General features: G+C 49.3%; 1 protein-coding gene across 1 annotated transcript in view; it reads right to left on the bottom strand.

Moving 5' to 3' along the window:
* The window catches only part of STK24 (serine/threonine kinase 24), a 91,689-nt gene that overhangs the window by 20,349 nt on the left and 56,179 nt on the right, over nt 1-15,161 (bottom strand). Inside the window, exon 3 of the mRNA XM_070380804.1 lies at nt 4,943-4,999. Within this exon, the coding sequence (XP_070236905.1) occupies nt 4,943-4,999 (57 nt within the window). The remainder of the gene's footprint in view (nt 1-4,942; nt 5,000-15,161) is intronic.

Below are 15,161 nucleotides of genomic sequence, written 5' to 3'. Positions count from 1 at the left end.
GCTTACTCCTTGGAAGGAAAGTTATGACCAACCTAGATAGCATATTAAAAAGCAGAGACATTACTTTGCCAACAAAGGTCCGTCTAGTCAAGGCTATGGTTTTTCCAGTAGTCATGTATGGATGTGAGAGTTGGACTATAAAGAAAGCTGAGCGCAGAAGAATGGATGCTTTTGAACTGTAGTGTTGGAGAAGACTCTTGAGAGTCCCTTAGAGTGCAAGGAGATCCAACCAGTCCATCCTAAAGGAGATCAGTCCTGGATGTTCATTGGAAGGACTGATGTTGAAGCTGAAACTCCAATATTTTGGCCACCTGATGCGAAGAGCTGACTCATTTGCAAAGACCCTGATGTTGGGAAAGATTAAAGGCAGGAGGAGAAGGGGACAACAGAGGATGAGATGGTTGGATGGCATCACCGACTCAATGGACATGAGTTTGGGTAAACTCCGGGAGTTGGTGATGGACAGGGAGGCCTGGCGTGCTGCGGTTCATGGGGTTGCAAAGAGTTGGACACGACTAAGCGACTGAATTGAACTGATGACATGTATACACACATAGGGGTTTTCATGGTGGCTCAGTGGTAAAGAATCCACCTGCCAATGCAGGAGACACAGGTTCGATCCCTGGGTCGGGAAGGTCCCCTGGGGGAGGAAATGACAACTCACTCCACCATTCCTGCCAAGAAAATCCCATGGACAGGAGCCTGGTGGGCTACAGGGTCCTGCCTGCCGTCACCACAGACCAGGACGGTTCACTACACACCTCAATCTGCAGAACCGAATTCCTCCCCAAGTTATCTGACTTGGAGTCTTGTTCTGAAGGAACACACTGACTGCTCCGAAGCACACAAGTCTGGAAGCTCCGCCTTGTCTGCCTTCGCGTCTAGTTCTGAGTTCGTAGATTGTGGGAATTTTAATACTCAAGATGAAGAAAAGTGCACTTTTCTCATAACTGAGGGCAAGAGGAGGAGGAGGCAGAGGAGCTGGCAGATGTGCCCTCCTCCCCGGCATGGAGCGCAGAAGGCTCACCCCACCGGCCACAGCGCTGTCTCCGCACAGGGCTTCTCTCTCCTCCGCCAGCACAGTCACCCGGGCGGACAACCCGCAACATCTGGCTGCACCCCCTCCCTCCCACGATCAAGCATCCGGAAAGGAAGGGCATGACAGCCTGGAGTCGTCTCACCCACGCGAGGCAGGAGCCGAAACCTCTCCCCCGGACCATCTGAGAGCTGGCTCTCTGACTGATGCATGGATGGTTATGCCCTTTTCTGTCTGGCCCAGACCCCGCCCACCAGTGAGTCACAGGCAGGGGGGAGAGAAAGACTATTTACAGAGCAGGCAGGCCCTTCGAGGGTCAAAATTCACTGTAAAGGGCGTCCAGTTGTTCCCTGGAGCACAGAACTCCTCAATTCGTGGGGACTCGCTTTCTCCACCACTAACAACACGTTTCCAAGCAGTCTCTTCAGTTAAGAGGACCGTGGAACTCTTCCAATAATCTCTATAAAACAAAGATTCGGGGGGCGGGGGGAAGGATGCAGAATGCTCTTCATCTCTAAGAAAGAAAGTGGAGTCGCTCAGTTGCGTCTGACTCTTTGCGACCCCATGGACTATAGCCTACCAGGCTCCTCTGTCCATGGGATTTCCCAGGCAAGAACACTGGAGTGGGTTGCCATTTCCTTCTCCAGGAGATCTTCCTAATCCAGGGATTGAACCCGGGTCTCCCGCACTGTAGGCAGGCGCTTTACCGTCTGGGCCACCGGGGAAGTCGCTCCTTATCTCTGGGTGACCTCTAATCCCTCTCCCAAGTCTGTCATCCCTCCCTCCTCTTATGAGACCCTCAGCCTGCGGGCGGCTGCCCACCTACAGACCACGTCTGCTGGCCTCTGCGGCCACCAAGTCTGGCCACATGACCAAGCTCTCACCAAAGGAATATAAGCAGAAGAGCCCCTTCCTAATCCTAGTCTTGGCTTTCAAACACTGGCTGCCGGAGAGGACAAGGACTTGAGACCACAGGAAGTCACCCACCGCAGCAGGGCCCTGACGACCACGTGGCCTGAAGGCCAGTGAGCCCACGTGCGGGAGAGAACTGAGTTTCCCATCTCCTGTGAGACTGCTTGGGGCGGCCACCACAGCAGCTTGCCCTAAACATCAATGCGTATGTCACCCTGCTTCTTAAAACTCATGCTGCATACTCGTTTTTTAAGTTTGTCAAGCATCTCTGCCTGACTGAGTGACGGTTCACGTGGCCTTGTTCTTGTGTGTGCACTTAGTCGTATCCGATTCTTTGCGACCCCGTGGACTGCAGGCCCTCCAGGCTCCTCTGTCTGTGGGATTTTTCCCTGCAAGGACACTGGGGTGGGTTGCCATTTCCTCCTCCAGGGCATCTTCCGACCCAGGGATCAAATCGTGTCTCCTGACTGGCACTTCTTGACCAGTGCGCATGGGAAGCCCCCTTATGTAGTCCAGCTGCTTCACGTAGCCCAGTTCCTTCTTAATTAAGATTCCTTAGATTCTGCTGTAATGTTGACATCTTGTGATCACTGAAAAATCTCTCCATGTCAGACCCCCTGTTGCTAATCCTCATTCCCCTTCTCCCAGCTGACTTCACGCTACTTTCCCTTCCTTGTAGCACTTCCCCACATGCAGTATAATCCTCTGTCTGCCTCCACTCGGAACCTCAACCACAGATGAAAAGAAAGGAAAAGAAATTGCTAGCTACGCAACACGCTCAAAGGTAACCTTGGGTGAAGGAAGGCGCCGTCTTCCTGCCCCAGGCTAAGGTGTCATTGAGACTACTGTCTTACAGCCTCAGTAAAAAGGCATGATGACTAAAATGCAGAGTGAAAAAGGCCATCGGGCCTGTGGCCTCACGTTAGAGCAGCTCCGGTGCTTGAAGACGAAGTTATGTCTCTACAGCAAGGACAGCGCCAGTGAGACCTGTGTGCTCCAGCAAACAGCAGAGCGCTGCCCTGAACAAGACAAGACACGGTCATCTCTCCCCGACGGGCCTCACGTACAGGGGCCGCTCCAAAGACACACACACACGTGCGTCAGCACCATGTCCCTTAACACAGACGCTAGATAAAGCAAGGTGGAATTTTTCAAAATGTCCCAAACCCGTTTATTCAACTACCGTCATATGCAGCCATACTCCAGTTTTAAAATCTTGTATAAACACTTAATAGACTCTCTCAAAATAATCCTAATGATAGTCTTCAACATTCAAAGCATAAATAAATAATTCTTGTGTCTCATTATTATTAAAGTGCATCTTCTTTGAGGACTGGAGTCAGGACAGCAAAGAAAAAAAAACGTAAGAGATTAAGAGAGAAATGACAAAGAGGGCTTTGCAGCTGGTCAGCTCCATTTGCTGGCTGGGACACCTAATTTCTGAATGTTTCTGTTTCCTCAACTAAAATAAGATGATTTGGGGACATTCAAAAAGGGTGCCTGGAGCCACTGATGTAAGAAGGCGGATGGCTCTTTGCTGGGACTCACACCAGATGGGATTTTTTTCTAATAAGAGGAGAATTCTACGCTGCCTTGCAAACTGCCATGTCCATGATTTCACAGACTTCAACTCAAAAATCCAAAGAAAGTTGCCACTAAATAAATTCAATTATGGTGGCATTAGGAATGAATAAATAAAGCATCTAGAGACTAGAACTGCTGCTCTGAAGAGCTCAGCGTTGGGAAAGCATCTCCACAAATAACTTCACACATGACACAAATGAAATTCACTTAAGATAACAGTAAATCTAATTATACGAAATGAGGCAATTTTCTACATTTCTGTAGTAGTTCTCAAAAGGGTAAAAAAAAAAAAAAAAGAAAGCTCTCTGTGTAATACATATATTTATGCAAAAACAAAGCGAGTCATAAAGTGTATCCAGCTGTTTTGTCACTTTCCATTTAAATACAATTGTTGGGACTGTGTTAAATTTTTTTCTTGAAATTTCCTTTCAAACTCTATTTTGACCAATTGCTTTTATGGTTTATAACATTATGTGATTTTTTTAAAACGGGTACAGAGCCTTTTATAATACACAGTTTTAGAGGTTTACCTTCCCCCGCGGGCAGGGGAAAAAAGAGTGCTGATTACGCCGATTTCACTGCATGACCACGTTGGGGTGAGGTATCAGGTGCTAAACAGCCGTGTGAGATCTTTTAAAAATCTTTGTTTTGCATATACTGTGTTTCAAGGATGACCCAAGTAATGCTTATGATCTGCTGGTGATCCCTAAGCATATCGCCTGAGGCCAACATGTAACCGTGTTTTACCAGTTCGTGAGAAACGAATTGCAGACCACGACTCTGAGGTCATCCTACACTGAGCTGCCACTACCGTGTGTGGGGGCCAGGCAGCTGGGTGCTGGCCAGGCAGGAGACACCGCCAACCGGCAGGGGTCGGGTCCCCCAGAAACACACTGTGGGTACAGCGAGGCCCTCTGCATGCGCACCCAGGAGACAGACGTGCGTTCACACGTGGCCTGACCACCACTCCCACATGTGACGCTGTGCCTGTCTCTTACCCCTGAAACCAAATTTTAATTTTTAAAAATTCTAATGAATTATAAATGAAAACGCTCCACACAAGTTTTAGAAGTGAAGTTACCATCTGAAATGGGAAAAAATGATGGTGTTTGAATGCCACAAAACTTCAAACCAGTTTTAGAAAATTAGAAACTGTTCTGAGGTCAGACTGAGCAGGCAACACCTCTCGTGGCTGCGTGGAATGAGTTCACTGGTTTCCCATGATACAGCAAAACCTGGCTTCACAGGGAACCTCTACTTTTCAGCAACGTGTCAGGAGCAGAAATCCCTATTATAAGGAGTATTTTGGCCCTTTTTTCATGCAACTGAAGAGGGAGACAGAAATGTAAACAGATTCATCTTTACAACCAAGACCACTGCTGCATGTTCAACCTCCGACGTGATACTTACGAGGTCCAGTGCAGAGCCCCCGCCAAGATATTCCATTATTATCCACAATTTAGTGTCCTGCAAAGACCAAAAAAAAAGAATGAAAATTACTTAACAAAAAAAAAAAAGAGACAAAAATATTTTAAATAACCTAAAGGTATTTTCCACTGTGATTCTCGAACTAGAAAATTTTATAAATACGTTAACAGCAGGTAAGGCACCTCCAAGTGAGAACTGTGTGGGGAAACGGGGCTGTGTCAGAGGGACCCTGCACCAGAACCCCCTTGCCCCGGGTTCCACACCTGCTGCAACAGGGCTCCGAAGGGGGGCCCCTTGTGTTCACACAACATCAGCAGGTGACCTGGCACAGGAGGGTCGGAGGGGAATCGGCCTTCAAGGTCAGGCCAGGCCAGCAGCAGCCACTTGGGTCCGGCCCTGGGGGTGAGCCAGGAGGCGCCCGGAGTGCAGGGCCGGGGACAGGCCACCTCCCCCCGGCCTGCTGCTCTGAGACGCGCGGTGGGGACAGGTGGCTTGGCTGGTGCGGCCCATCACCCAGGAAGGCCGCATGCCTTTCTCGGAGATCTCCAGGTGGGGGACAGTGGGCAGCGTGCTCCCTGTCTTCCAGCCTTCTCCCCAGCCTCTGTGTCTTGTGTCTCTTCCTTCCATCCCTTCTGAAGCCCCACGGCTTCCCAGGTTCTTTTCAAGCAAAAGTCCCAAAGTGCTCCTCCCCTGAAAGCCAATGTGCTTGGCCCTGAGGGCTACAGGCTCCATTGGGATTTCTCATCCTGGGCACCACTGACATTTGCGGCAGATCACCTCTGTCCGGGGGCCGCCCTGTGCCTGAGAGGGTGTTGAGGGGCATCCCTGGCCTCCGACCACTAGAGGCCAGCAGCGCACTCCCCGTCCTGAAGACCAGACCCGGCCAGTGTCTTCTGGGGGCCAAAGTCGCCCCCGCTGAAGTGCATGAACTGCATGATCGATGTCCATCCGCCTCAAGTGTTAACCGCACAGCAGTGCTGACCGACAACTCTCTCTTGCCCTTGGCAAAGCCAGCTTACACCGGGCAGCCTCCACGCAGGGCGCTGGTCACCAACTCACTGTGAGACAGCCAGGTTGTGAGTGTGTGGGCCAGAAAAAGATGGCAATAACAAACCTCGAGGTTCATCTGATAATAAAATGAGACCGTGAGTGTGAAAGCGCTTTGCTCAGGGAACTAAACAAGCCAAGAGCGATCAGCTTCCGCCACAGCATCACCCTGAAGCGCCTCAGAACAACCTGATAAAACCAAAGCAGTCCAATTACCAAGGCCAAATAGCATTTCCCTGCGTGGGAATTTCTGAGCCAAATAAAACCCGGAACACTAATTCATACACATTCTATGGTAGAATGAAAAAATAATTACTGCCCCACAAGCCTTGAGGCCGGAGTGCTTGAGAAAGAGGTCTGCTCAGGGACACACAGGACCTGTTTTGGGGACCAAACTGGTGACCAAGTGACCAAGCACAGTCACGATCCAGCTATAGTCAGTGCCCTCATAAAACCTCCCACATGAATGACTCTAAGAAAAATAAGAGTTCTAAAAATAAGAATGATCTTAATCAGAATATTTCATTTTTTAAAAAATGACCTCAAACCACGTCAATTATGAATGACCTCGTAAGTTCCTCATAAGGGAAAGAAAGTATTTATTTATAAATAACTTCAGGATTGAACATTTAAAGGCACCCAAGTGTCCCCAGGTGGCGCTAGTGGCAAAGAACCCACCTGCCAGCGCAGGAGACAGAAGGGATGTGGGTTCGATCCCTGGGTCGGGAAGATCCCCTGGAGTAGAAAACGGCTTACCCACTTCAGTATCCTTGCCTGGAGAAGCCCATGGACAGAGGAGTCTGGAGGGCTACAGTCCGCGGGGCCGCAAGGAGTCAGACACGACTGAAGCGACTTGGTACGCGCACGCAAAGTGTGTGGAGTGGGAAGTTTCTGTCTCACCCCTGGCCCTTGGCTGCCCAGCCTCCACATCCAACTTCTCATCACGTTTTCTGTAACGTCAGAGACTGTCTTCTGCAGATACCTACGAACCCTTCCTCCACTTCTATCCAAACATAACTCGCTATGCAATGTTGTGGGCTAAGTCGCTCAGTAGGGTCTTAGCAACCCCATGGACTGTTGCCCCACAGGCTCCTCTGTACGTGGGGATTCTCCAGGCCAGAACACTAGAAGGGGTTGCCATGCCCTCCTTCAGGGGACCTTCCCAACCCCAGGTCACCCACATTGCAAGTGATTTTTTTTTTTTTTTACCATCTGAGCCACTGTTCTATACCTTGCTTCTCCTCAGAGCACTCTATACCTGTCCATAAAGGAATTTTTTTTTTGTAGCCATAACCAACCCACACCCTACTGACAATGTTTTTTCCATTCTTTTGCTATCATGAGCCAGCTGTCAATTTAAGAACCTCCCAGAGGTATCATTTTAGGAGTTCCTGGATGCTGAGTCAAAGGAATCCACCTGAATTTAACAGATAATGCCAGATGATTCGTCAAAGAGGTCGGCTCAGTTTCATCCTGCCTCCAACAGTGTACGGGTGCTAATTTTTCCCCTTGCTTTGTCAACACACTATCCCTTAACCAGTGTCATGGAACTTAGGAGCTGAATTGTAGTCCCGCTCCGAAAGTCATACGCTGAAGTCCCAACCTTGAGCACCGCAAAATATGACTGTATTTGGAGACAAGGTCTTCATGAAGAGGTGAAAGGTAAAGTCAAGTCACACAGGTGGGCCTTGTCCAAAGTGACTGGTGTCCTCCCAAGGAGATATCAGGACCCAGGCTCACAGAGGGGCAACCACGAGATGACGCAGGGAGAAGGAAGACAGTACCTCCCAGCCAAGGAGAGAGGCTTCAGAGGACACCGGGGCTTGAGTCTGAGTCACGTGTGTTTTCTTTTTTGTAAGCCCTTATTATATCCTTTATCTGCTTTTCTGTTGACCTAATATTAGAGAAAGCAGCTAGCTCCCTATAACATGAGCCACAAACACAGCAATGTCCTCATCTGTCTTTTCATTTCGCTTTTGGCAATTTCTGCTTGTGGAGACTAATTTAACGTGGACATGACGTCTACAACAATCCCACTGACAGGCCAACTTGCCCTGTGCCGTCTGGAGCTGGTGACTGAAACCGGCACTCCCCACATTCACAGACATTCAGACAACAGGAAGGTTAAAACAAGGTAAATGAGAAAAGGGGCAGATTCGGCAGCTTAACAAGGATACATTATAGTATGAATTCTGAAATGAAATAAGTTCTGCTTGTGCATCTGCGCTGCAAGTTAAGGCTGGGCTCAGGAGGTCTCAACAGTGCAGGAGGTCTCAGTAAACCAGCCAACGGTTTATAAAACAAAGGTGCCTTCTGCGAAGATGCTGGGCGTGAACGCAGAGCTCCCAGCCCAAGTTTGGATCTGCCTCTGGCCCTCACCAGCTCCGCGACCCAGAGAGCAGGTTTGAAGCCATGTCCAGCTTCCCGTCTGCTCCAGGGAAGGAAGGATGGCCACCTCAGGGGTGAGCCCTGCACACCGCAGTGCCCGTGAACTTGAGCTGTTACGACCACACGGACTTTACAGAGTGTCCCATTTGAACCCAGGTCCACCGGGAGGCTTGTGACACTAGGAGGCAAGAAACTGGTTTCGAGGCCAAACCCCTACCCTGTTTTAGTCACACCAACGCCCTGACGATCACGGCACCTTCCAGTTGTACTCCAGGCACAAGAACCCCATCCCTGACCTCGACAAAAGCTGATTTAATTGTTCCTCTGTCCCACAGACGTCAGCATCCTCAGTGATTCACACCTGCCACACACACAGTGTCGTGGGGGAGTTCTGAAGTGAAAGGGCCCAGGCTCCTTTCCTAAATGAATCACTTTTCATGACAGAAACGTGGCCAAATAAGTACCACCAGCCGACCTGTGGTGGGACCAAATGCCGTGGGTGCTCAGAGGAGAGGCCTGTCTAATCAATGGCTGTCACTACAGAAGTAATAGCGAGAGAAGGAAATGAGAAGACCCATCAGAAAACCCACGGCCAACAGGCGCCTGAAGAGGTATTCAACACCACGAACAACTATCGAAAGGCAAATCAACTGCAGTGAGGTATCACCTCACGTGGGTCAGAATGGCCATCATTAAAAAGGTAACAAGTGCTGGAGGGGATGTGCAGAAAGGGGAACCGTCCTGGAAACTGCTGGTGGGAATGTTAAGTTGGTGCAGTCACTACAGAGAACAGTACGGAGGTGCCTTAGAACACAGAAGAGTTTCCATATGACCCAGCAATCCCACTCTTGGCATACATCCAGACAAAACTATCATTCAAAAAGGTAATACACCCCCTGTGTTCACAGCGGCGCTACTGACAAAGGCCAAGGCATGGAAGCAACCCAAATGCCCATCGACAGATGAACGGCTAAGGGTGTGGCACGCACAGACGATGGACTACTACTCGGCCATGAAAAAGAATGAGACAAAGCCATTTGCCGCCACGTGGATGGACCTGGAGATGAGCACACGGAGTAAAGGCAGGCAGAGAAAGACACGTATCATATCACTCACATGTGGAGTCAAGTTTAAAAAAAAAAATTATACAAAGAAACTTATCTACAGAACCGGAACAGACTCACAGACACAGAAAACACGCATCCAGGTCATCAGCGAACTGCATACCTGGCCGAGTGCAGGGCGGGGAGGCGACTGGGACTCAAGCCCAGACTTAATGCTGAGTCAGACACCGAAACAGCAAGAACCACAGGAACCAACAGCACAGACGCTAAGCAACTTCTAAAGGATGCCAGCGAGGGAAACATGTTCTAACACAACTGCTCTTAACCACTTTCCTTTCAGAAAGCAACCAACTCTAATCCGACTGCCTGAAAAGGACCTCAATTTACATAATGTGCGCCTGGGACTTGCGGCATTCCCACACCCCGCTCCCCTGTGCCAAGAAGAAGAACTTTTGCCCTAATGTCCTGCAGTAAATTGGAAAGGACACGGAGCCGTCCCCCAGATGCTCTTCTCGGGTTCATGTCAGGAGAGTCTCTCTCCTGGAAGAGGCTGCCTTCTAACTGCGTGCGTGAGTCTCAGTAATTAAGTCTCCCCAGACGGGTACTGAGATATTCTGCACTTTGGCATCAACACAAACCTGGCACAACACAGTAAAAGATGTGTTAATGCAACGTTTCTGTGCTGAATGCTGGTGGAAACTAAGATGGATAAAAGCACTCTGCCTGAAGATCCTTACAGGGTCTCAGGGAAATACAACTCACAACCTAAATCTGACGGAGAAGAAACAAAACAAGAGAGAGTGTGGAAGGAGTGCCTGGGGAGGGGAAAGAGGAGGACTCCCCCTCCCCCGTTCCCCCCCCCCCATACAAGAGCAAACGTAACAGTCAGTGGGCATAAACTGCCAAGTCAAACAAGTCTGCCATAATCATGGTAAGCTAAAAATGGACTATTTCTAAAAGTGAAGTGTTTCTAATAATTATAAGAGTAATTCTTCTGCCAGGCAAAGATTTTCATATCATTGCACATCATATCCAAAATCACTGCAGATGGCGACTGCACCCATGAAATTAAAAGATGCCTGCTCCTTGGAAGAAAAACTATGACAAACCCAGACAGTGTATTAAAAAGCAGAGACATTACTTTGCCAACAAAGGTCCATATAGTCTAAGTTATGGTTTTTCTAGTAGTCATGTATGGATGTGAGAGTTGGACCATAAAGAAGGCTGAGTGCCGAAGAATTGATGCTTTCCAACTGACTGCAAGGAGATCCAACCAGTCAATCCTAAAGGAAATCAGTCCTGAACATTCACTGGAAGGACTGATGCTACAGCTGAAGCTCCAACACTTTGGCCACATGACGTGAAGAGTTGATTCAATGGAAGGAACCTTGATGCTGGGAAAGACTGAGGGCAGGAGGAGAGGGGGCAATAGAGGATTGAATGGCATCACCAACTCAATGGACATAAGTTTGAGCAATGGTGAAGGACAGGGAAGCCTGGCGTGCTGCAGTCCATGCTGTCACAAAGAGTTGGACTGAGTGACTGAATGATGACAACACAACAGACATCAGAAATATCTGCAACAAAACCATAAAACCAAAAGAAGTGATTGCTAGGGTGCAGAATTCTCTGATAAAGGTCCAGTCCAAAGATGGGACAAGACCAAGCCTAAGGGTGAACACAGCTGAGAAAGAAGACTTTACTGTGGTTTGCAAATTGAAGAGGAGCCTTAAGTGTTAAGACAATTTATGGAATTAGGATATTCATGAATAACAGATGCTATTATTTCAAGTGCACAGGTGGCGAATTCTCTTATGTATTTATACTTCTATTTCCATCCTGCAGGGTAATTACCACACCCCAACAGTAAACCGCTTCCGAAGGAAGGGACTTCTCAGTATGCTGTCTGTTCAGAGCTGGGTTGTACTGAGGAGACATTTCTGCCACCGGAATTCTTGCTCCTCTTCCTCCGCACCTCCCGGCCACCTCACTCACTTTTGTCTTCTGCACAGCTCTATTCCAGAATAACAGTCAAGACAGACGCAGGTACTCGATTTACAGTTAGTTTGTTCACGATGGGCGACTGGACACAGTGAAGCTGTGCATGCATCAGACGGGCAACGCCTTTCCGGGGCACAGACCTGAGGTCACTGACGAGGCCGGTGGTTCTGGTCCCCTACACCTGACCGTGACGTCAATCACCACCTCCCCCGGCTCCACTGCTGCCTTGGCCAGAAGACCCCATCGCAGCATATATACAAATGCCATACAGCTCCATACACACAGCTCCGTACAGATGCCCAGAGAGGAGCCACGCTGTTTCCCATCCAGCAACTGGCAAACTGGTCAGTCAGAAATGACCGGCACGCTGTGCGGCTCCCGGACAGGGTTCGATCAAAGGGCCTGGCCCGAGCAGTCCACGTCTGCATTCTGACGTCCTCATTCACCAAACACCTTCAAGTCCCGCTCGCGCTGCGTGACAGTGGGTGGGGAGGAGTCCATTCCCCTCACCCACCGGAAACTTCTCTGCAGTTACAGGCTAAGCAGCTCCTCCTTACATGATCTAAGTAAGGGCTGTCATCGCAGGACACCTTTTTTCTTCCCCCCAGAAATTTACTTAGACAATATGATGTGATTAGTCGCTCAGTCATGTCCGACTCTTTGCGACCCCATGGACCTTAGCGCACCAGGATACTCCGTCCATGGAATTCTCCAGGCAAGAATACTGGAGTGGGTTGCCCTTGCCTTCTCCAACTTGGACAACATAAGTTTAAAAAAAAAAAAGCATATGGCATAACTGTGAGTGCTAAGTCGCTTAAGTTGTGTTAGACTCTTTGCAACCCCATGGACTGTAGCCCACCAGGCTCCTCTGTCCATGGGATTCTCCTGGCAAGAATACTGGAGTGGGTTGCCATTCCCTTCTCCAGGGGAGCTTCCCAACCCAGGGATCAACCTGCATCTCTTATGTCTCCTGCATTGGCAGGCAGGTTCTTTACCACGAGCGCCACCTGGGAAGCCCAATATGGCATAATTAATTATAATTATTGTATCTAAATATATCAGCTGTGTTTAGATAATGTCAAAGGTTTGAATCTGCAGAAGAGGTAAGGGTTGGCCAAAAAGTTCACTTGGGTTTTTCTTTTTTTTTATAAATTTATTTTAATTGGAGGTTAATTACTTTACAATATTGTATTGGTTTTGGCATACATCAACATGAATCCACCACGGGTATACACACGTTCCCCATCCTGAACCCCCTTCCCACCTTCCTCCCTGTACCATCCCTCTGGGTCATCCCAGTACACCAGCCCCAAGCATCCTGTATCATGCATCGAACCTAGACTGGTGATTCGTTTCATATATGATATTATACATGTTTCAATGCCATTCTCCCAAATCAACCCACCCTCTCCCTCCAAACATCGGTTGTTAAACAGAACTAGGAATACAATTAATGCTTATTTTAAATCATAGGTAAGTAACATCAGCCAGAAAACAGACCTGAGTTTCTTTTTGGTAAAGTAAAATATTTCGCATAATTGGAAATTTAATTCATTCAGCTTTCTTGAAAACCATAAAATGGAGCTGCGAGTGTCTGCAGGGATATTCTTCAGTTACAGCCGGGTAGTGTGTTCGGGGAGAGAAAGGAATCCACGTCCCCGTCCTTCGAAACACCTCAACGTTTTCTGTTCTCTTTGGTGCTGAGCCGACTGCTCAATTCCCATGATTGACTGTGAGATGAAATATATTCCCCTGTGATTTCACAGCCAGATTTACTTGGGGATTCGTTTAGTCCACCCACCAAGTCACCAGTCAGTTGTTCTGCTTCCACCCGCGGTCACCCTGGGGTCTGATACAAAGGGCTCCCGGGCTGTTTCTATTTTTCCCAGAAACGCAAGGACAGATGCTCGCAAACTAAAAATCACTCTCAGAGAGAACAGATGTTCTTTCCCCTCTCCCAGAAGCAGAGGCTGCAGCTGTTCCAGGACAACGGGGAATGAGGCAGATGACTTCCAAATGGCCACGGAGGCTGGGGGGTGGCTGTCACCGTGGGGGTACGGGTGGGGGGGACACGGGGCTCCCCCTACGTGGCTGAATGACCACACAGATCAGTGCAGTGAAATGAGGGCCCCACTAGTCCAGGGGTGGCAGGCAACTCACGAGGGCCAAGGACACGCTGGTCCCCACACGCGGGAGTCAACAGCACCATCTCCCAACAAGGTGGCAGGCGTGGATGGGGGGAGAGTGTGCAGTCCGAGGCCCGGGCTCCTGTTTGGGGGAAAGGCCCTCCCTCGCAGAGCTGGGGGACGTGGGACAGGCTGCCACTGCCAGGTCTTCACGCAACCAAAGTCAGTGACCAAACAACCAGCACCAAGGACTCCGCAGGCCCGGGACAGGCTCTGCCCTGCGCCGGCATCGGGGGGCCCCTCTGGGCATGGACCCACCATCTGGCCATTCCTGTAGAACACTAGGGCTCCCCCATCCACAAAATTGAGAAAGAGAGAAAAAAAAATCCAACATCTGGGAAACAGCCACTCAGAGGAGGTTCAAGAGAGCTGCGCATCTGCTCACGTTTACGAAAACGTGCGTGAACTTCCTCCCTTTTCAGAGACTCACCTTCTCATAGCCACATTGCTCACGTGGAGTCATAAGCCCCAAGCCCGTTTTCTTTACAGAAAATTACTTGGAGCCAACAAATAGCGAACACAGAAGGAGCACAGGAACAGGGCAGATATTTGGAAGTAACTCTGAAATCAACTGTGTTTAAAAGAGTTTGAGCCAAAATCCTAAGAAAGTGACCCAGAGGATTCGCAAACACATGATAAAATGGACAGATCGGATCATTTCCTGGCAGAGAGTCCACGCTCCCCTCCAAGTTTTAATACACTGAGAGTCTAACATCAGTAGGTCGAGCGCTTCTAGAACCAGCAGGAGTTTTCCAGATTCCTCCTGACCCCGCCAGGTTCAGGCACAGGCCGGCCCAAGGGAGGCAGGTGGGCAGCGGCCACCCTGCTCGGCCTCTCCTTGTGGGTGGCCTGTTAACCCCAAATTAGGAGTCGAGGTCCCAGAGGACTGCAAAGAGGGGAGGCAGGAGTGCCCATCCACCCACCCGGCTTGCACATGTGCAGGCCCAACGCTGGGCAATAGCAGGCGGCCCTGAAGGAGAGGCAGGGGCCCGGAGGGTCCAGGCTGGGCAGAGAGGCCCATAGGGCAGGCCTGGGACGGCTTCTCCGATGGTACCTTCATCCCTCAGTTACACTGTCTGCTCAGAGACGAAGCAATGAACAAAAAGGGAACTGCGCCCCGCTGAGGCAGAGGAACCCTTAGAAACGGCTTTGGCAAACGTTTATGAAAAAATGAGACAAAAAGATTTTAGGGACATGTGGTATTAATCACCCCACCACCACCAAGCCCCCAACAATTTCTGTCCGTTAAGATTCTTAATCCACCGTAGATTTTGGCTCTCATGATCTGTGTGTGCTAACGTATTACCCTGTGTCTCCTACGGAACAAGGCGTGCACAAATAATTCACAGCTTATTTCCTCTCAAATCCCATGGTCACACTCACAAAACTACTGGAAAATAAAACTGTTTAAAACATTACCATGCTATTTCATTAACTATCTTTTATTTCATGCTTCATGGTCCTTTAAACCACCAACATTGAAAGGAATGCTTTTCTAAAGACAGTGAAATAGCA

The sequence above is a fragment of the Bos mutus genome, chromosome 12 (assembly GCF_027580195.1).
Source record: "Bos mutus isolate GX-2022 chromosome 12, NWIPB_WYAK_1.1, whole genome shotgun sequence".
Classification (NCBI taxonomy): domain Eukaryota; kingdom Metazoa; phylum Chordata; class Mammalia; order Artiodactyla; family Bovidae; genus Bos; species Bos mutus.
This window is presented reverse-complemented; position numbering and strand designations above follow the sequence as displayed.